General features: G+C 37.4%; 1 protein-coding gene across 6 annotated transcripts in view; it reads right to left on the minus strand.

The window, feature by feature from the left end:
• Nucleotides 1–16: 16 nt before the first annotated feature.
• SESTD1 (SEC14 and spectrin domain containing 1) overlaps nucleotides 17–16731 on the minus strand; it is a 123332-nt gene continuing 106617 nt past the window's right edge. For all 6 annotated transcript variants that reach the window (XM_087435446.1, XM_087435445.1, XM_087435441.1 and 3 more), the window contains 8 exons: nucleotides 14337–14531; nucleotides 13694–13808; nucleotides 12096–12255; nucleotides 8556–8637; nucleotides 7698–7820; nucleotides 6726–6917; nucleotides 3078–3199; nucleotides 17–738 (listed from right to left, as the gene is read on the minus strand). In XM_087435446.1, coding sequence (XP_087291572.1) covers nucleotides 609–738; nucleotides 3078–3199; nucleotides 6726–6917; nucleotides 7698–7820; nucleotides 8556–8637; nucleotides 12096–12255; nucleotides 13694–13808; nucleotides 14337–14531 — 1119 coding nt within the window. In that variant the 3' untranslated portion in view covers nucleotides 17–608. The remainder of the gene's footprint in view (nucleotides 739–3077; nucleotides 3200–6725; nucleotides 6918–7697; nucleotides 7821–8555; nucleotides 8638–12095; nucleotides 12256–13693; nucleotides 13809–14336; nucleotides 14532–16731) is intronic.

The raw sequence follows: 16731 nt of genomic DNA on the forward strand, positions 1-16731 counted from the left end.
TAACCACCAAATTAAATAAGATGTTTAAAAGAAGTCTTTTATTAAGCACAAACAATTTGTAATACATTATCAATACAAATAGGAAAATGTCTTTTAATGAATATGATATATCAAAGATCTGAAGGTTTTCTTCGTACTGACACAATAAAAATAATCTATTCTGAAGAAGAATCACAAAGTAAAATTTTAAGGACACCACTGTCTACTAATAACAGTTTAACTATAGTCTAAATTTACCACATCACCTGGAGAGGAAGGGCAACCATTTTTTATAGAGGGAATTCCTAAACTCTTATTAGCACCATTCAAAGCTTATTATCAGTTGTTCATCTACAAACTGACAGGTCAGGTAAAGCTTTAAAGCAAGTTTTCAGTGCAACGATTACAGTTTCTTCTTTTAAGATACTTGGAGTCTATGGTCTCAAAGCGTGTTAAATAATTATGCCTTGCTAGTTGCACGGTGTTAACATGTAGAGAGAAATGTGTAATGGAAATAAATGAGGCTTATCCTGGCTGTGAAATGCATCTTAACGTATCGTGGCTAATACGGTAGTATGCCGACGCCGTGTGGGATTGTGAACTGCACATCTGCGGGAAGCTGGTAGCTATTAGCTCTCTGTGGTCATCATTTCGGGATGTCTCAGCTGCTGCCTTTTGAGACTGACTAGTTTCATCCTGTCTCTGATGTGTTCTGCAGTAGAAGCCATGTCACTTGGACTTCCAAAATATTGTTCAGTTCTAAAAGTCAAAACAAACAGAAAAACCCCAATCAGATAATACAAATCCACTGACTGTAGCAAATGCAAAAGGAAGCAAAAATTACCATAAAAATTATCTACATGATATATAGCATTAGTTCATTTGTAGACTATACTGTTTATCTTTGAGTAGTAATTCAAGAGGAGAAACATTTTTTAAAACAGCATAAAATATATTAAGACATGTTGAGAAAAATACATTAGTGGTATAAATGTCATATCATGTATATTTATGATAATCTCAATAAACCAAAGAATGTAACGAAACAATGCAACAGAAAACAAAACAATGCAACATTGGAGATATTCTGCTTTTCAGTTTTTGGTCCATAAGGATACACAAATATAAAATTTGCATGTGTACTTCAGTGCTAAGGGCTATGTATTCCAACTGTCTAATATAGCTGGCAAGGAAAATATCCATTGTATGTTAAGGCATCATTTTGGACATTAATAGATAAAATCATTTCATTTTATCCTACTTGCAAAGATACTGTACTCAGAGTCACAGAATCTTTTAGAGCTGGAAGAATTCTTGGAAATTATCTGGTTAAGCTCTTCATTTTTTAGATCAGAAAACTGAGGCCTATAAATAACTCAACCAAGATCACACAGTGGAAAAACCAGAATTTGAACCTGGGTCTTCAAAGCAGTGAATCCAGAGAGACCATCTAATTTACTTTTCCAGGAGAATCTTATAAAACATAAATCTGAATAAGCCTACTGTCAAACTGTACATAGCATAAACAGATTATCATATAAAATGGAATAAAATAATTCCAAATATTAAAGGTGGTGCTTGTAAATTGGATTATATAGCACTAACTTATTCTTTTATCTTAAAAAGATGAGGAAATGACGCAGGGACTATTTGTGGAACACAGGAGGAGAAGCCCAAGCAAAAATGCCAGGGACAGATGCTCCTAGGCTGACCTGAGTAGAATCGGAGACTTGTGTGACAGCTGGCTGTGAAATGTAGAAAGGGGGTGTTGGGGGAGCGTCCTGGAATGGAACAACCAGAAGTACCCCTCTAACACCGTTACTAGCTTAATTTATACATTTTTAGAGTTTATTCTCTTTTATACACTCCAGATGTATAACATGACTATAGGTTACTTCTGACTATTCAAGTTTGGTATGACTAGAGAGTATTTAAGTATAGACAATGAATAATATTCTTTCAAGGGAATAAAATTATATCTTCTCAATATTAATTCCAAATAACCATTTTAAGTTCATGACACAGTAGTAGTGGCAATTACTATGTGTCAGATTTGTTTTAAGTAGTTTACATACATTTAGCTCATATAATTCTCCTGTCACTGTAACCAGAGGAGGTATGAGTAATATATCTCTATTTTTAGAGGAGGGAATTGAGGCACAGAAAGGTTAAGTGGCTTGCCCAAGGTGTCACAGCTAGTAAGTGGTGGAGCTGAGATTTAAACCCAAGAAATCTGGTTTCAGGGTCCACAGTCCTACCCATTATACCACGATACAATGTAAGGATAGTTGTATTCAATGGTTTGGTTTCTCTACCATTTGAATTAAATATCCTCTGGATTCCCTCTAAATTATTTTCACTGAGAAGGTCTAGATCCTCAGGCATAAAGCTCTTTCTGATTCATTTACTGGCCCATTCATTTACATGAAATTATCTCTTATTTTTATCATCAACTATTTGAAATGGAAAGGAACGTGGGAATCAGGACCCCATCATTTTACAAAACAAGAAATTAGGACTCCAAACAGCACAGTGAAAAGAGAATGGGTTTGGAGCCAGATAGACCTGAGATTGTATCCTAACTCCACTTAGAAACTGGGAATTCCTGAGCATCTTACTTATCTTTCTGAGCTTCAGTTACTTCATCTGTACATCAGGAATAATTATACTGGCCTAGCATTGTTTGGTCAAAAGTAATGAAGGTGAAATGTCTAACTTGGTGCTTATTCTATATTATGAGCTTAATAAATATTAGTCCCCTCCCCTCCCCTGCCCTTTCCTGAATAAAGCCCAAAGTCACCCTACTCCCTATCATCATGGCCAAGGTCAGAACCCAAGATGTCAACCTGGTCAATGATCTTTCTTCTACAACAAGCTGTGAAGAAGCAACACATCTGATAGCAGCAAGTACCAATTGCTACTGTTCTTAAGAGCTGAGTTGGTATTTATTTTTATCTTAAACCAATTTATTGTAGGAATTGAAGATGTGGACTAAAGCTAATTTACTTGGCTTTTTAAAAAATAGATTTTCATCTCTTGATGATTTCCCTTTAAGACCTCCCTGATAAAAGACAAAATTATAAGAACATGCACCATACCCATCAGGATAAACTACAGGAACAGTTAATCTATCCAAAAGTGATTTTCCAACTGCTTCAATTTCATCAAATTGCTCCTCATCATTAATAGCTTCAGGCTCTTCTGGACAGTCTTGCAAAATCTGCAACAAACAAAAGGGCAACATCAATCAAGACATACAGAAAGGGAATCAAGCTCATGCAAATTTAGTAGACTGAAGGTGTTTTCGTTTTGTTCTTAGCATCTTCATGTACACCAATGTACAAGATCAATTATTGGCAAGGCTGGCTCAAGAAATTCAAACAAAATGAAATACATAATCCCCACTAATAATATATAATTGGAGTTTGAAAAAGTCTATAAGTGATTTCCAAGAAAAAATAACACTAGACTACTATTTGGAAAGTAAGCTCAAACTGTGCTTAAGAAGTATGTTTTCATTCATTAAGTAACTATTAAACACTTACTATATATTATTTAGCAGCTTGAGATGTGAATGAAACATAGATTTTGACCTCAAGGAGCCTACAGACTTCAAAAATGAAAGAAGATACAAATACAACATATACTCAGAGTACAAACACATAACTGATGTGATGACCTAGCTAGGCCCTTCACAGTTATTTTTAAAACTGATCTGCAGGGGCCGGCCCCGTGGCTTAGCGGTTAAGTGTGCACGCTCCGCTACTGGTGGCCCAGGGTTTGGATCCCAGGCGCGCACCGACACACCGCTTGTCCGGCCATGCTGGGGCGCGGTCCCACATACAGCCACTAGAAGGATGTGCAACTATGACACACAACTATCTACTGGGGCTTTGGGGAGAAAAAGGGAAAAAAAAGGAGGATTGGTACTAGATGTTAGCTGAGGGCCAGTCTTCCTCAGCAAAAAGAGGAGGATTGGCATGGATGTTAGTTCAGGGCTGGTATTCCTCACCAAAAAATAAATAAATAAATAAAACTCATCTGTTGACCTGAATTAACTGATGTAAACTGATAGGGTTATAATTCAAATATAGTAAGTTCTACAGTCCTTGATATTACTTTTTTCCTTAACTATTACCATTTAAATTTAACTACAAAAGAAAAGAAAAAAAATGATGTAATTTTTCATAGTTAAGCCTTTAGGTACTGACTCACACTAGTCAATACAGTAGCCACTAGCCACATGTGGATAGTGAGCACTTCAAAGTGGCTAGTCCAAATTGAGATAAGCTATAAGTCTAAAATACACACCAGATTAAAAGATAATAATTAAAAAATAAATTTAACTATAAGAAAAAAAATGCAAAATTGGGGGGAGAGAGAAGAAAAAGAAGTATTTGTTTTTGCAACTTTTTGTGCATTATACTTAATCCAATGTTTATTTCAGCATTACTCATAAAGCACATTTTTATATTCTAAAAGTCTAGATTCAGTTTAAATATTTTCCCAATCATTATACTATACAATTTGCTTATAGTAGTGGATATATTTATGCTTACTGGTATAAAATAGAACACACTCAAGAGGAAAATAATATCTGATAACAAAAGGCTTTACGTAGGTTTGCACAGTAAAATAACCTTTAATCGAGTTTATTATAACCATGAAAAAGGCCATATAGCAGAAATAACAGGAACATCAATTTTCCATGAAAAAACTCTCAACCGAATTCTTATATGACCTCTTAAAGAGGTCTAGATTTTAAAATGTTCTTGCAGCTACATTTTAAAAGCAGTATCCTGGGGCTGGCCCGGTGGTGCACTCTGCTGCGGCGGCCCCAGGGTTCGCCGGTTCGGATCCTGGGCACGCACCGACGAACCGCTTGTCAAGCCATGCTGTGGTGGCGTCCCATATAAATATAGTGGAGGAAGATGGGCATGGATGTTAGCCCAGGGCCAGTCTTCCTCAGCAAAAAAAAAGAGGAGGATTGGCAGATGTTAGCTCAGGGCTGATCTTCTTTATGAATGAATGAATGAATGAATAAATAAATAAATAAATAAATAAATAAAAGCAGTATCCTAAAAAGTTGTCAGTAGTGTTAGAAATCGGGCCAGTGACAGGAGGGAGGGGTAGCAGGAGCAGTGTAACTAAAAGAGGTTGGGGAGCTTCTGAGGCACTAGTAATGTTCTATTGTTTGAATAGTGCACTGACTACATGCATGTTCACTTTGTGAAAATTCATTGAGCAGAACATTTATAATCTATACACTTTTCGGGCCGGCCCTGTGGCTTGGTGGTTAAGTGCACGCGCTGCGATGCTGGTGGCCCGGGTTCGGATCCCGGGTGCGCATCGAGGCACCACTTCTCCGTTCATCCTGAGGCCGAGTCCCACATACAGCAACTAGAAGGATGTGCAGCTACGACACACAACTATCCACTGGGGCTTTGGGGGGAAAAAATAAAATAAATAAAAATCTTTAATCTATACACTTTTCTATGTTAATATTATACTTCAATAAAAGCTTTTCATTAAAACAATCAGTAGATAAACAAGTTAAGCCATTTTATATACTTTGATTCATCATCATTAGGCCCATTTTAAACTAAGACACTGGCCTATGGAGTTCAGTGACCAGCTCAGAAAGAGTTAACTATGGCTATTTCCCAACAGATGTACTGCATAACACAGACAGAAACTGCTTAAATCCTGAGGTTCCTGGCAACATCTCTTTTGTTTGACAGACTAGGCTATCACATTTACATCTCAGGTTTCTCATATCTTAAATTGTATTGAACATCTTCTACATATAAACTTTCATTGTAAGAGATCAAAACAAAGTTAACTACATAATAAGGCTCTTCTTCAGAATGGAAACGTAAGGCTTAGGTGCTATAAATTTTCACTGTGCAGAGTTAAGAAAAAGGTTCTATTGAAAATTTGCCCAAATAACATTGCATATTTCATTTTTGGTTTCTGAGACTAATGAATTCATTAAATAATACAATTCTAGAATGAATCTTTAAAGACAACACATGAAAAAAGAGTTTTATTTTATCTTTATTCTCATTATTTCTGTTGGACAGTCTCTACTTTAAACATTAAAAATTTACAAAGCGCCCTTTTAAAAAATTTATGACAATTCGCAGTAGTTGCCAAAGCAAAGTTTCCTTTCCTGGTATAACACAAGAGATGGGAGTTGACGCCCTAAAGATCAGAGAGCATATTCTGGGCATCAGGTCTGGTGAGGAGAGAAGCACTGTTGAGAGAGGACTACTGGATGGTTCTGGATTTCTCCAACCTCAGTACTCCTGCACTGGTATGGATTACTAAGAGAACTTGAACTCTCTAAGACAATATATTACATGCAAATTTTAAACAATGGAATTAACATAAATTTGAAAAAAAAGACTGATCACATAATTACATTATAAAATTAACACATTTTTTTTGTGTGTGTGTGTGAGGAAGATCAGCCCTGAGCTAACATCTGTCAATCCTCTTCTTTTTGCTGAGGAAGACTGGCCCTGGGCTAACACCCGTGCCTATCTTCCTCTACTTTATATGGGACGCCGCCACAGCATGGCTTGACAAGCAGTGCGCCAGTGTGTGCCTGGGATCCGAACCCAGGTCGCCAGCAGCGGAGCGCGCACACTTAACCGCTATGCCACCCGGCAGGCCCTAAAATTAACACATTTTAAAGATATACAATAAATACTATTGAGACTACATTTTCAAAAAAAGCAAACCTTTTCAGCATTTGAGTGAAATGCAATAGCCATTTCCAGCCTATGCACTCTCTCTTCAGATGCTATTGTAAACTGTTTCCACACTCTGTTCAGTCGAGGAAGTGTATCCCCAGATGATCGAGAAGTACAGCGCAAAGACTGGCACAACACAACTGTGGCCTGTAGCAGCTGCCTTCCATAGTCATAAGTGCTCTAAAAAAGAAAAAGTAAACATGAAATTATAATTCAAGAATTCTGAGAAGAGGGATAGGGAAGTGCGCAGGAGGACTATGGTTGCAATTAAGGAACACTACTGGAAACCAATACTGAATGACTCCACTGGCGCTTATTACTACAAATTATCTGCATGTATAAATAATGAAGGAGAAGCAATACTTTCAGTGAATTTTTAGTAAGTCTCCTTGTTAGGCTTCCCTCTCTTCTTCTGTTTTGCCCATTTCAGTCTGCTCAATTCCACCAGCCAAAAAGAATGTTTGCTCACTCAATCAAAACAAGTGGGTGAAGATGGGTACTTTATATTCCACATGGGAAACCACAACTGTTACACTGTGAACTCCATTATTAAGGAAAATAAATTGAGATACTTTTCGTACGCAAAAAAAATCTGTATTGTTATGCTAACACTGGTGAGATGCAGAAACTGGGGTTTCTAATTTATATATAATTAACATATTTCATTCTAACTTTTGTGAACGAACAGTTAGATTGCCTAAAAAATGCTATGATGTATAACATTAATCAGAGGGAGCAGATTATTAATTCTGAATCAGAACCTGTATTCAGGGAAACATAAACCCTCTCAAGTTTATGCAGGCTAGTTTTGATGCAGAGCTGACATTTTCTTAGTTCTGTGACTCTTCTGGAATAACATAACTAACCTTCTTGGACTTGGAGGGTTAAGTTACATTATAATCATGCAGAAAGCTATTCAAACACTGAGCTTGTAGAAAAGGAAGATAATCAGTTCTGCACCTGTGCAACATCAACAAATTTTCTATGCTTTTCCAGTAAAACTTTCGTTTCCTGAGCATCATCGCCCAGTCTGATGTGGGTCTTAAGCAGAGCATCCAGAAGTTCACTTAGCCATTCTACTGCCTAAATGAAAATAAATAACAGTGAAGCTGGATTCATAACACTTTATTTATCATATCGAAACATCATACTTATAAAAAGAAAGATTACTATTATGTGATTAATTAATCCATTAGTTATAACCTAAGTTCTTAATAGCTTATTTCATTCAATACCAAGCTACATGAATTAATGACGACTCCACCCCCTCAAAATTTTTAAACTCTAAAGACAAGATCTATTAAAGAGAAGCACTCTTTTAAAATTAATATCACATGATTTATAGTAATAGAAGATCACATATTTATGTAATATAGATCTTACTGGAATCTCATTACAGATTTATGTTACTATTTAAAATCATAAATTTCCTCCAAGTCAAGCTGAAACAATGTTCTCTAATGCTAATTACACAAAGATAGCAAACTGTTTACCTAACTGAAAAACCTTCTTGTGGGTTAAAAAGCAATGTGCTATACCACTCTTTATCCTGGGATGTAACTGACAATCAAGTAAACAATAATAAATAATAAATAATCCCAATTTCCAGCTCAATAGAGGATTTCATTGAGAAGATAAGTCAAATGAGACGAGTAAGATAACTGAGAATACAAATCTCTTATTTTAACAGTATAAACTAGAATCTGACTGAATGAATTTACTTTCTTAGGACCATGAAAAGTACACTTTTGTTTACAGTTAAGTGAAATCAATCTTCTAGGAAAAAACAACTACATAATGTGCCTGATTGATCTTTACCTGGGCAGCATCTTCTTCACATTTAAATAACTGCACCATCTGAAGCATCTTTAACCTTCGCACATCTACCATGTCTTCACATCTAATAAACACAAACGTAAATTTAGGACATCATTCCAGTTTTGTTGATAACTAATACAATGTCATCATCTGGCACACGTTTTATAGTATACTAAAATACTCAGTCCTACACTAGGGAGACTGCAACTATTTTGTATTGATTTTTAAGAATTTTAAGGGTATCTATACATAAGGATATGTTACATCAAAACCTCAGAATACCTGAACGATACTGAATCTCAAACCCTCTTGAGGAAAGCACGGATTCTGCAAAATACTGAAGCAAAGCATAAACACAGTAATACACTAAAACCCAAAGAAATCTCCATTGCCAGTTAGCATTAAACAACCTTCAAAGATAAAAATGTAGTTTCTAAAATACGAATTTAGAGGATGATGCTCCAAGGAAATTTAAAAAATTAACACTTTTTATTATATTACATTACCCAGGGTAATATCTAATTTTGAATTTATAAAAAAACTCCACCTAAGTTTGATAAGAAGAAAAATCCTCTTCATCTCTGGGTGTAGAGAACTATAATTCAGAATATTTTTTAATTTCACTGTGAGGTGCCTAGATAACATAGGGATTAAACTTTTAAGGTGACTTGATCTAACTCAGCTCTGGTCCATTCCCTTCATTCCCATGTAATTCCATGGACTTTAGGTGGAAAGGCGGAAGCTCACTGCAGACCCAAATACCAATAACAAGTTACCCAGGAGACACCGACTCCCACTACAGTTGATGTTCTTAAAGAAGCTTAGTAATGGCACAGAAGTCGTTGTCACAAGGCTATTTTATATAAGGATGTCCTCAATAAAAGCTCATAACATACTGTTAAAATGCAACTTGGTTAAAGTAATTCTACAAGGGACTGAAGGAAAGTGATGATTATTTCTAAAATCTGAAGCTAAAAAACAACATAAGACATTTTAATGAAGATGATATACATATACTCAACACATATTGTCAGGTATTAGATAATGTGCTTGAACAATATAAGACACAGTGTCTACTATTAAGATGATCTCATTGTGGCAGATGAACTTTTAAATAAACCATGTGATAAATGCTATTGTGGAGTTGTGTAAAAGGTTTTATGGGGCTAGGGAAGAACAAGTGACTAACTTGCCTTAAAAATCTAGAAAGACTTCCAAGGATATGTATCCCTGAGTCTTGAGGAATAAATAGGAATCTGCTAGGCAGAAAATGTGGAAAGAAGTATCTACAGATGCATGGAACAGCATGATGCATTCAGGAAAGTGAAAACTGTATGGTTTTGTGGGAAAGTTATAGGAGATAAGATTATGCAGGATTGGATTATGAAGAGTCTCCTACACTATTCCAAGGAGATTGAACTTCATCTGAGAAAACAGGAAGCCACTGAGAGGGGTTTTACACAAGGAAGTTATGTGATTAGATGTGCACTTTACAAAGATTACTCTCATGTACAACAGACTAGAGAGGAGCAAGGCCAGAGGCAGGTAAGAGATAAGATCTTAAACAAAGAAATGTTCGGGATTCAGAAACAGCAGAACCTGGACATCTGATTAGATTGTAAGGGATGAGGGAGAGTAAGGATTTTAGGAGAAATCCCAAGTTTGGTGGCTGATGGTAACTTTGACCTAGATAGGAAATGAAAGGAGAAGAGGACGTTTTGGGGGATAATGATTCCAATCTGGTCATATTGGGTTTGAGGGGTGTATGGAGCATCTAAGTGGAGATACTCAGTAGGCAAGTGGAATTATGGGTCTGAAGCACAGGACAGGGGTCAGGGCCAGAGCCATAACCACTCAAGCATGATCATATTAAAGAAAGTCATTAAGGTAGTGAGACCGACCAGGGAGAACACATAGAGTGAGCAGAGAATTTGGCTTCAGAACAAACCCTGGAAGCAGCAAAATTAGCTAGAGGACAAGAAAACAAAGAAGAAAGTGCCACAAAGGGGATCATGAGGGTGTTTTCAAAGTCAGGGAGTTGCAAGAAGAAATAAAAAGTCAGTTGTGTCCAATGCGATTCAGAGTGGTCAAGCAAGGTCAGGACCAGAAGTACTCCCTGGATTTTGAGCAAGATCAAGTGTTTACCACATATGGCAATTACAGAGTCACTGATGACATCAAAAAGAGCAAGGTCAGTGGAAGGGTGAGGGTAGAGTCAGACTGAGGAGGGTTGAGGAGTAAACAAGAGGTAGTGAGGAAGTAGTATGAGTGTAGACTAGACCTGCAAATGACAGCCCTCAGGAGGGAGAGCTCTAGGGCTAGAAGACAAAAAAAGGCTTGAAGAGGAAGGTATATGTATGTGTGTAACAGTTTAATTTTCTTGAAATAGGAGAGATTTAAGCATTTAAGTGAGGGGCAGGGATCAGAGTAGAGAATGGGAATTGACAGAGCAAGGAGACACAAGGGTACATGGAAGGACTGGCTTTGATAGGAGCAGAGCTATATCATCCTTTGTGATGAGAATAAATAATGAAGTGGCTACGCTTGCAGATATGAGGGTAGAACAAATTTCTGCCTAATGACTATTTTCTCTGTGATGTAGAGGGAGAGTTTCGGTGAGGTTTTGTTGATGACAAAATTTCTAAGTGTGCCAAAATTTCATACAACTATGCTAGACCATGTATACCTGCATATACTAATTTTTTGTTTGTTTGTTTGTGAGGAAGACTAGCTCTGAGCTAACATCTGTTGCCAATCCTCCTCTTTTTGCTGAGAAAGATTGGCCCTGGGCTAATATCCGTGCCCATCTTCCTCTACTTAATATGGGACGCCACCACAGCATGGCTTGACAAACGGTGCACTGGTTCACACCTGGGATCCAAACCTGTGAACCCCAGGCCACCAAAGTACAGTGCACAAACTTAACTGCTACGCCACCAGGCCGGCCCCTGAATATATTAATTTAATCCTTTACTTTGCAACACTTCGCAGTTGCTATTGCAAATTGAGTTTTCAAAGAATCTTTTAAATTCCTAAGTCTATATCAAATGAAACATTTTAAATATCATCTTACCCAGAGTCTATTGTCTAATCTTTCTATAGTAAATATGAGAATATTGGATATGTGACAATTTAAGAATATGAAGTTTAGATGAAAAAACAGATCAATGAGATGGCAGATTTAATAGTAACTCTAAACCAAATGAAAATGGAAAAGCAAAATTCTCCAAAAAGGGTTTTCTTAAAAGCAGAAGAGTCATAGGCTATACTGAGGATATGGAATGTGAAGTATTTGCGTGTAACTGAAATTTTTACTACTGCATAAAAAGGGGAAAAGTACCCATTAATTGAACAAATTGCCATTATTTGTTAGTACAGTTATACAAAGTAATTATTACATTCACCAGAAACCTACTACACACCTCCTATATAACAGGTAAGAACTTTTACTTTGTATGGAAAATATAAATTATATCACTCTTCATTTTAATCAATATTATGTTGTCTTAGCAAAAAGTAACATTAACGGTCCAACTTTGCCTTTGTTTCCTAAGCTGCATGTCTTCCATCACTCCTTGTATGTGGTCCACATTTTCCTTATTTTCAATGGTTACATCTTTTCCATAGGCCCAGGATGCCTGATTGGAGATCTGATCCAGGAGACCTTGACCTTTTTCACGCAAACCTTGCAATCCGACGTCTAAAACAAAAGTTACTAGATTTAATCTCTCCAACGACGGAGGTGCTTTCCCTCCCTCAATAAATCCTCTCAGCAGATAGTGTACTTGGACTCCAAGTATAACAGCTTTGTACATCTGGGATGGAGTCCTCCGAACATTTCAAGCAATAAAATCCCTTACAAATGTGCTTCAAACTGGAGCTTCCTCTCATGCCAAACTCTCCCTCAAGAGAACTCACAAAAGGTGAATTTCCATAGATAATAAGTACTTTTCAAAACTGAAAGCAGGAAGAAAGCGTAAGAATTTCTGTTTTGATGTGTAAGATTTTTCCATTTGTTTCCTTTCTGTTTTTATGTGGTCTAATTTTTAGGAGAACAAGGCAAACTATTGTTCAAAAAAGTGTATAAGAGTTGCAATACTTCCTAACACTCCAGTGATGTATTATCACTGTAAAAGGACGCTGAACATTTTGAGTATTGGCACCGTCAGCTTACACCCAGCAAGAAGCAACACTTACAATATGTTTACAATACTCCAAATCAGATAAGTATACAAGAATTCTTTTTCCTTTTTTAAAGGAAAAATATGGCTCAAGAAAACTTCTGACATTTTAAAACAAATTTCATTTGGTACATTAAATCCTAAATACGTATTATGCATATCATCTGTTAAAATAACAAAGGTTGCAAGCAAGTAAAATGCCAATACAAACATGATTTTTCAAACACATTCCCTCAAGTCCTTTTGAGTAATTAATTTGGTTCAATCACGTGTCACCATTTTCTACTCAATCTCTGCCTTAAGTTTCTGCTTCCTTTCTTCCATTCCCCTTTGCCCGCCTGTCCCACTCAATACAACGCCCCCTTTCCATTTTTACATCCACTATCTACCTCTCCAGTCATGACCTAGAGAAATTCACTGTAAAATTTAAAAGCCCTTGTGTCAAGTGAGAGAACCAGCTTAATAAAATTGGACCATCCTCCTCCTGGAGAGTATGCAACACTGGCAATATTCCCAGTTTGGAGAAACAAATGCACAGAACCAAACCAACTATTTTTTCACAAGGTTAGGATATAGCAACAACAAAAATCATGGCATAAAACACAGTTTTGGGCATACAGGGTTTACCACAGAACACTTCACAGCTAATTGCAGTTTATGCATGCACTACAAATCACTGTTCATAGTATATGCAAGACACAGCACCCATAGACATAGCTGGGTAGACAGGAAGAGCTAAAGGCTCAGTGAAGGAAGAGTGACTGACCAACACTGAAAAATAAAAATTTTAGCATAAATTACACCCTTCAAGGGAATAAAACCCTTTTTATACTAATTTTTCCTGCATTCCCTGTAAATAATTATAATTAGTTCAGTATAAGTCAACTTGTCTAACCATAGTAATGATATTTTTAAAAAAAGAACCCTTATGTTTCAGCATTTTTAAAATCTGCTTACCAACACTTTTCAGCTTCTCTTCAAGCAGTTTTAAAGTTTGCTGAATCGATGCTCCATCAGCTGGTGCTACATCTACGCACAACATCCCTAATAAGCCATCCAACTGCTGAGACAACTAAAGCAGAGGGACACCAAAGAGATAACCCTGATGTAATCAGCATCTAAAGTGTTTAATGATTAATGAGGTTTATATCTAATGAGGTTATCACAATTACACTTGAAAAAGACTATGCTGTTAAAACACAAGGACGAATAATTAGAATACATGTTATCTGAAAGATAGAACACACAGATGCATGCACCAGGAAGACAAAGAAGTATGCCCAGGCCAGCAGAATGTAAAAGAGTATGGAGACTTCCATTTCAATCTATGTTATAAAGCATAAACATTGAGAAATAATTAAAATGAAATTTATCTACTAGGTTGGGACACTCTATTTAGACACAAAAGGTTTAGTTGCATGCAGAATGACTTAAAAACAAAAATTTTTAAAAATCAAAGAATTTTATCTCATTCCCCCGCCAGTAAATTATTTTATTGTTCCAGAAAAATAATTAGGAGACATGCAAACCTGCAAAAATTATGTGCAGATATGTGTTCAGATAATTTGAAGAAAAGAAAGCAATCAGAGTAGACACTTACATCTTGGGCAACGCCATGAAATTCAAGAGCTGCTTGTAAGAGATTCTGCCTAAATTCCAGCTGACTGGCCTGTCGATAACAAACATCACTCAGCTGTTGCTGCAGCGACTTCAGTTCCACGAGATCTTCCTCATCCCCGGCATTTAAGAGTGCTGCAATTTGCTGATTAAGTTCCACATATACTGCAAACCATTCCTGTAGCAGAGATGTTGTAAAGTGAATTAAGGATCAAATTAGTTCCTGAAGAACTGTATTATATTTTATAATTTCTCCAGATAAAGTAACATATATGAGAATTTTCTAGGGAAGATTATTTAAATTGAGGACAAAAAGTTCCCAATCCCCAAATCCTTCCACTGTGGTCCCCGGAACTCACTCCTGCCAACAGCAGAATTCCTTATACCCTCATTGTGGCCTCACAATGTTCCCTGCTCTTTCTCGTTCTGTGTGAACCCTGGCCACCCTCAGAGAAAAGTCAGCCCTGCAGCCCTCCTAAATAACGGCTGTTTTTGTTTCCACAGCCTGCATACCACAAGCCTGGAGGTGGGGGAGGTGGCAGCCTCATTCCTCATTACTATTTCCAGACCATTTCTTCTCTCAAAAACCGCATCTCCTCTAAGGTGCATGCTCTCAGATTACATCCTTCCAACCTTTCCTGCTGCACGCCCTCATCCACGGAGCTTAGCAGAGGTCACTGCCTTCCTCTTCCTGCCAGCCTTCTTACCGACTTCCTCGACGTAGACACTCACCCAACACTCTGAACTCTCAGTTCCTCGACTCTCTCCATCACTTCCAACTACCTTGTCCTCATCCCACCTCAGCTACCTACTCCAATAGACATATACATGTTGTCGTTATCATATACTACGATACAGCCCCAAAATCTTAATTGCAAGAATCCCATTCTCTCACCACCAGCTACTGACTGTCCAATTGACATCCTTTAGTATGGTCACTCCTACCATGCCAAAAGGCCCAGCAATCCATTGCCCTCAGCATGTTTTACTGTCCAGCACTCAGGAGCCTCACGTCCTCATTTCTATCGCTGGTCAGAGCCTATAACCACCACCTGGGGCACAATCCACGTTCACGCCCAGTTCTCCTTCCTTCCAACAGATTCACCTGGCAAACCCTCAGACCTGGTTTCTCTGCCTATTGTGCACCTATACCAGAGAGGCTGAACCATGGCTGGATAAAAACTATATAGACAGGTAGTTTTTTAAAGTTATGACTTAACCTCAAATGGGCCTTCAGCAATCCTATTACATTCCCTAGTCAATTCACTTTCCCATTCTCATGATTATTTATCTTTTTTTCACTCCTTAAATCTCCAACTCCCTTTCACTGCCTCACCCTCAGCCAAAAATCTAACTTCTTAACTCACTAGGAGGCAATCAGAAGAGAGCTCTCTCATCTTCTCACCGACAAATCTATAACCTTCCCTGCTTCTGTAGCTCTATGCTTTGCCCTCCCTGCTAAAATAACAGATGAACTGTCCCTGTTTCCAAGGCTCACTGCATCACTTATGCATTATAATCCATTCTCTGTTGCCTATACGAAGGTTCGCTCTTGCAATTATCTTCTCTCTCCTATCATCAATTCATCCTGTTCAACTGGATTATTTCTGTCAGCATACAAATAAGCTGTAGTACCTTATATTAAAAAACAAAATATACACTTAAGATATGTGCATTTTACTATCAATTATTAAACCTCAATGAGGAAAAAAATCTCCCTTAAAGAATATGCTCTATATTCACTTTATCTTTTCATTTCCCATCCTCTTTTTAATCCACTCTTATCAGGATTTTGTCCTTCCTACTCTTATCAAATTCTCAGTCTTATCAAATTCTCAGTCTTTATGTTATCGGACCTCTCAGTTGCATCTGACAAAGGTGACCCCTTACTCCTCCTTGAAACACCTTTTTCTCTTGTTTCCTGAGACACAACAGCTCTTTTTTGGCTTCCTCTGCTGCCTCTCCTTTCTCTTCTTGCCCTCTAAATTTAGGAGTCACCGAGGCATCAGCTTTCCAAAGGCCCTTTTCTTCTAAATTAATACTCCTTGGGCTTGGATGATTTCATCCAGTCCTATGCCTTTAAATAACATCTATAGGCTGATAACTCCCAAATTAACATCTGCAATCTTGACCCCTCCCCTTGACCCCAGATACTGACACCCAACTGTTTATTAGCTATCTTCATTTGGATGACTACTATCTAAAATTTAACCTGCCCCTAAAGATACTGATTCTCCAGCCTCCCAACCTGCTTCTCTCCCAGTCTTCACCATCTTAATAGTTGCTAAGGCCAAACGCCTGATTCTTCCAAGAGCAAGTCTCTCTGGCTCAACCTCATGAACCCAACAACTTCTCATTACTTCTACTGCCGCCATTCT

Source organism: Ceratotherium simum, chromosome 9 (assembly GCF_057802395.1).
Source record: "Ceratotherium simum simum isolate JZ-2026a chromosome 9, ASM5780239v1, whole genome shotgun sequence".
Classification (NCBI taxonomy): Eukaryota; Metazoa; Chordata; class Mammalia; order Perissodactyla; family Rhinocerotidae; genus Ceratotherium; species Ceratotherium simum.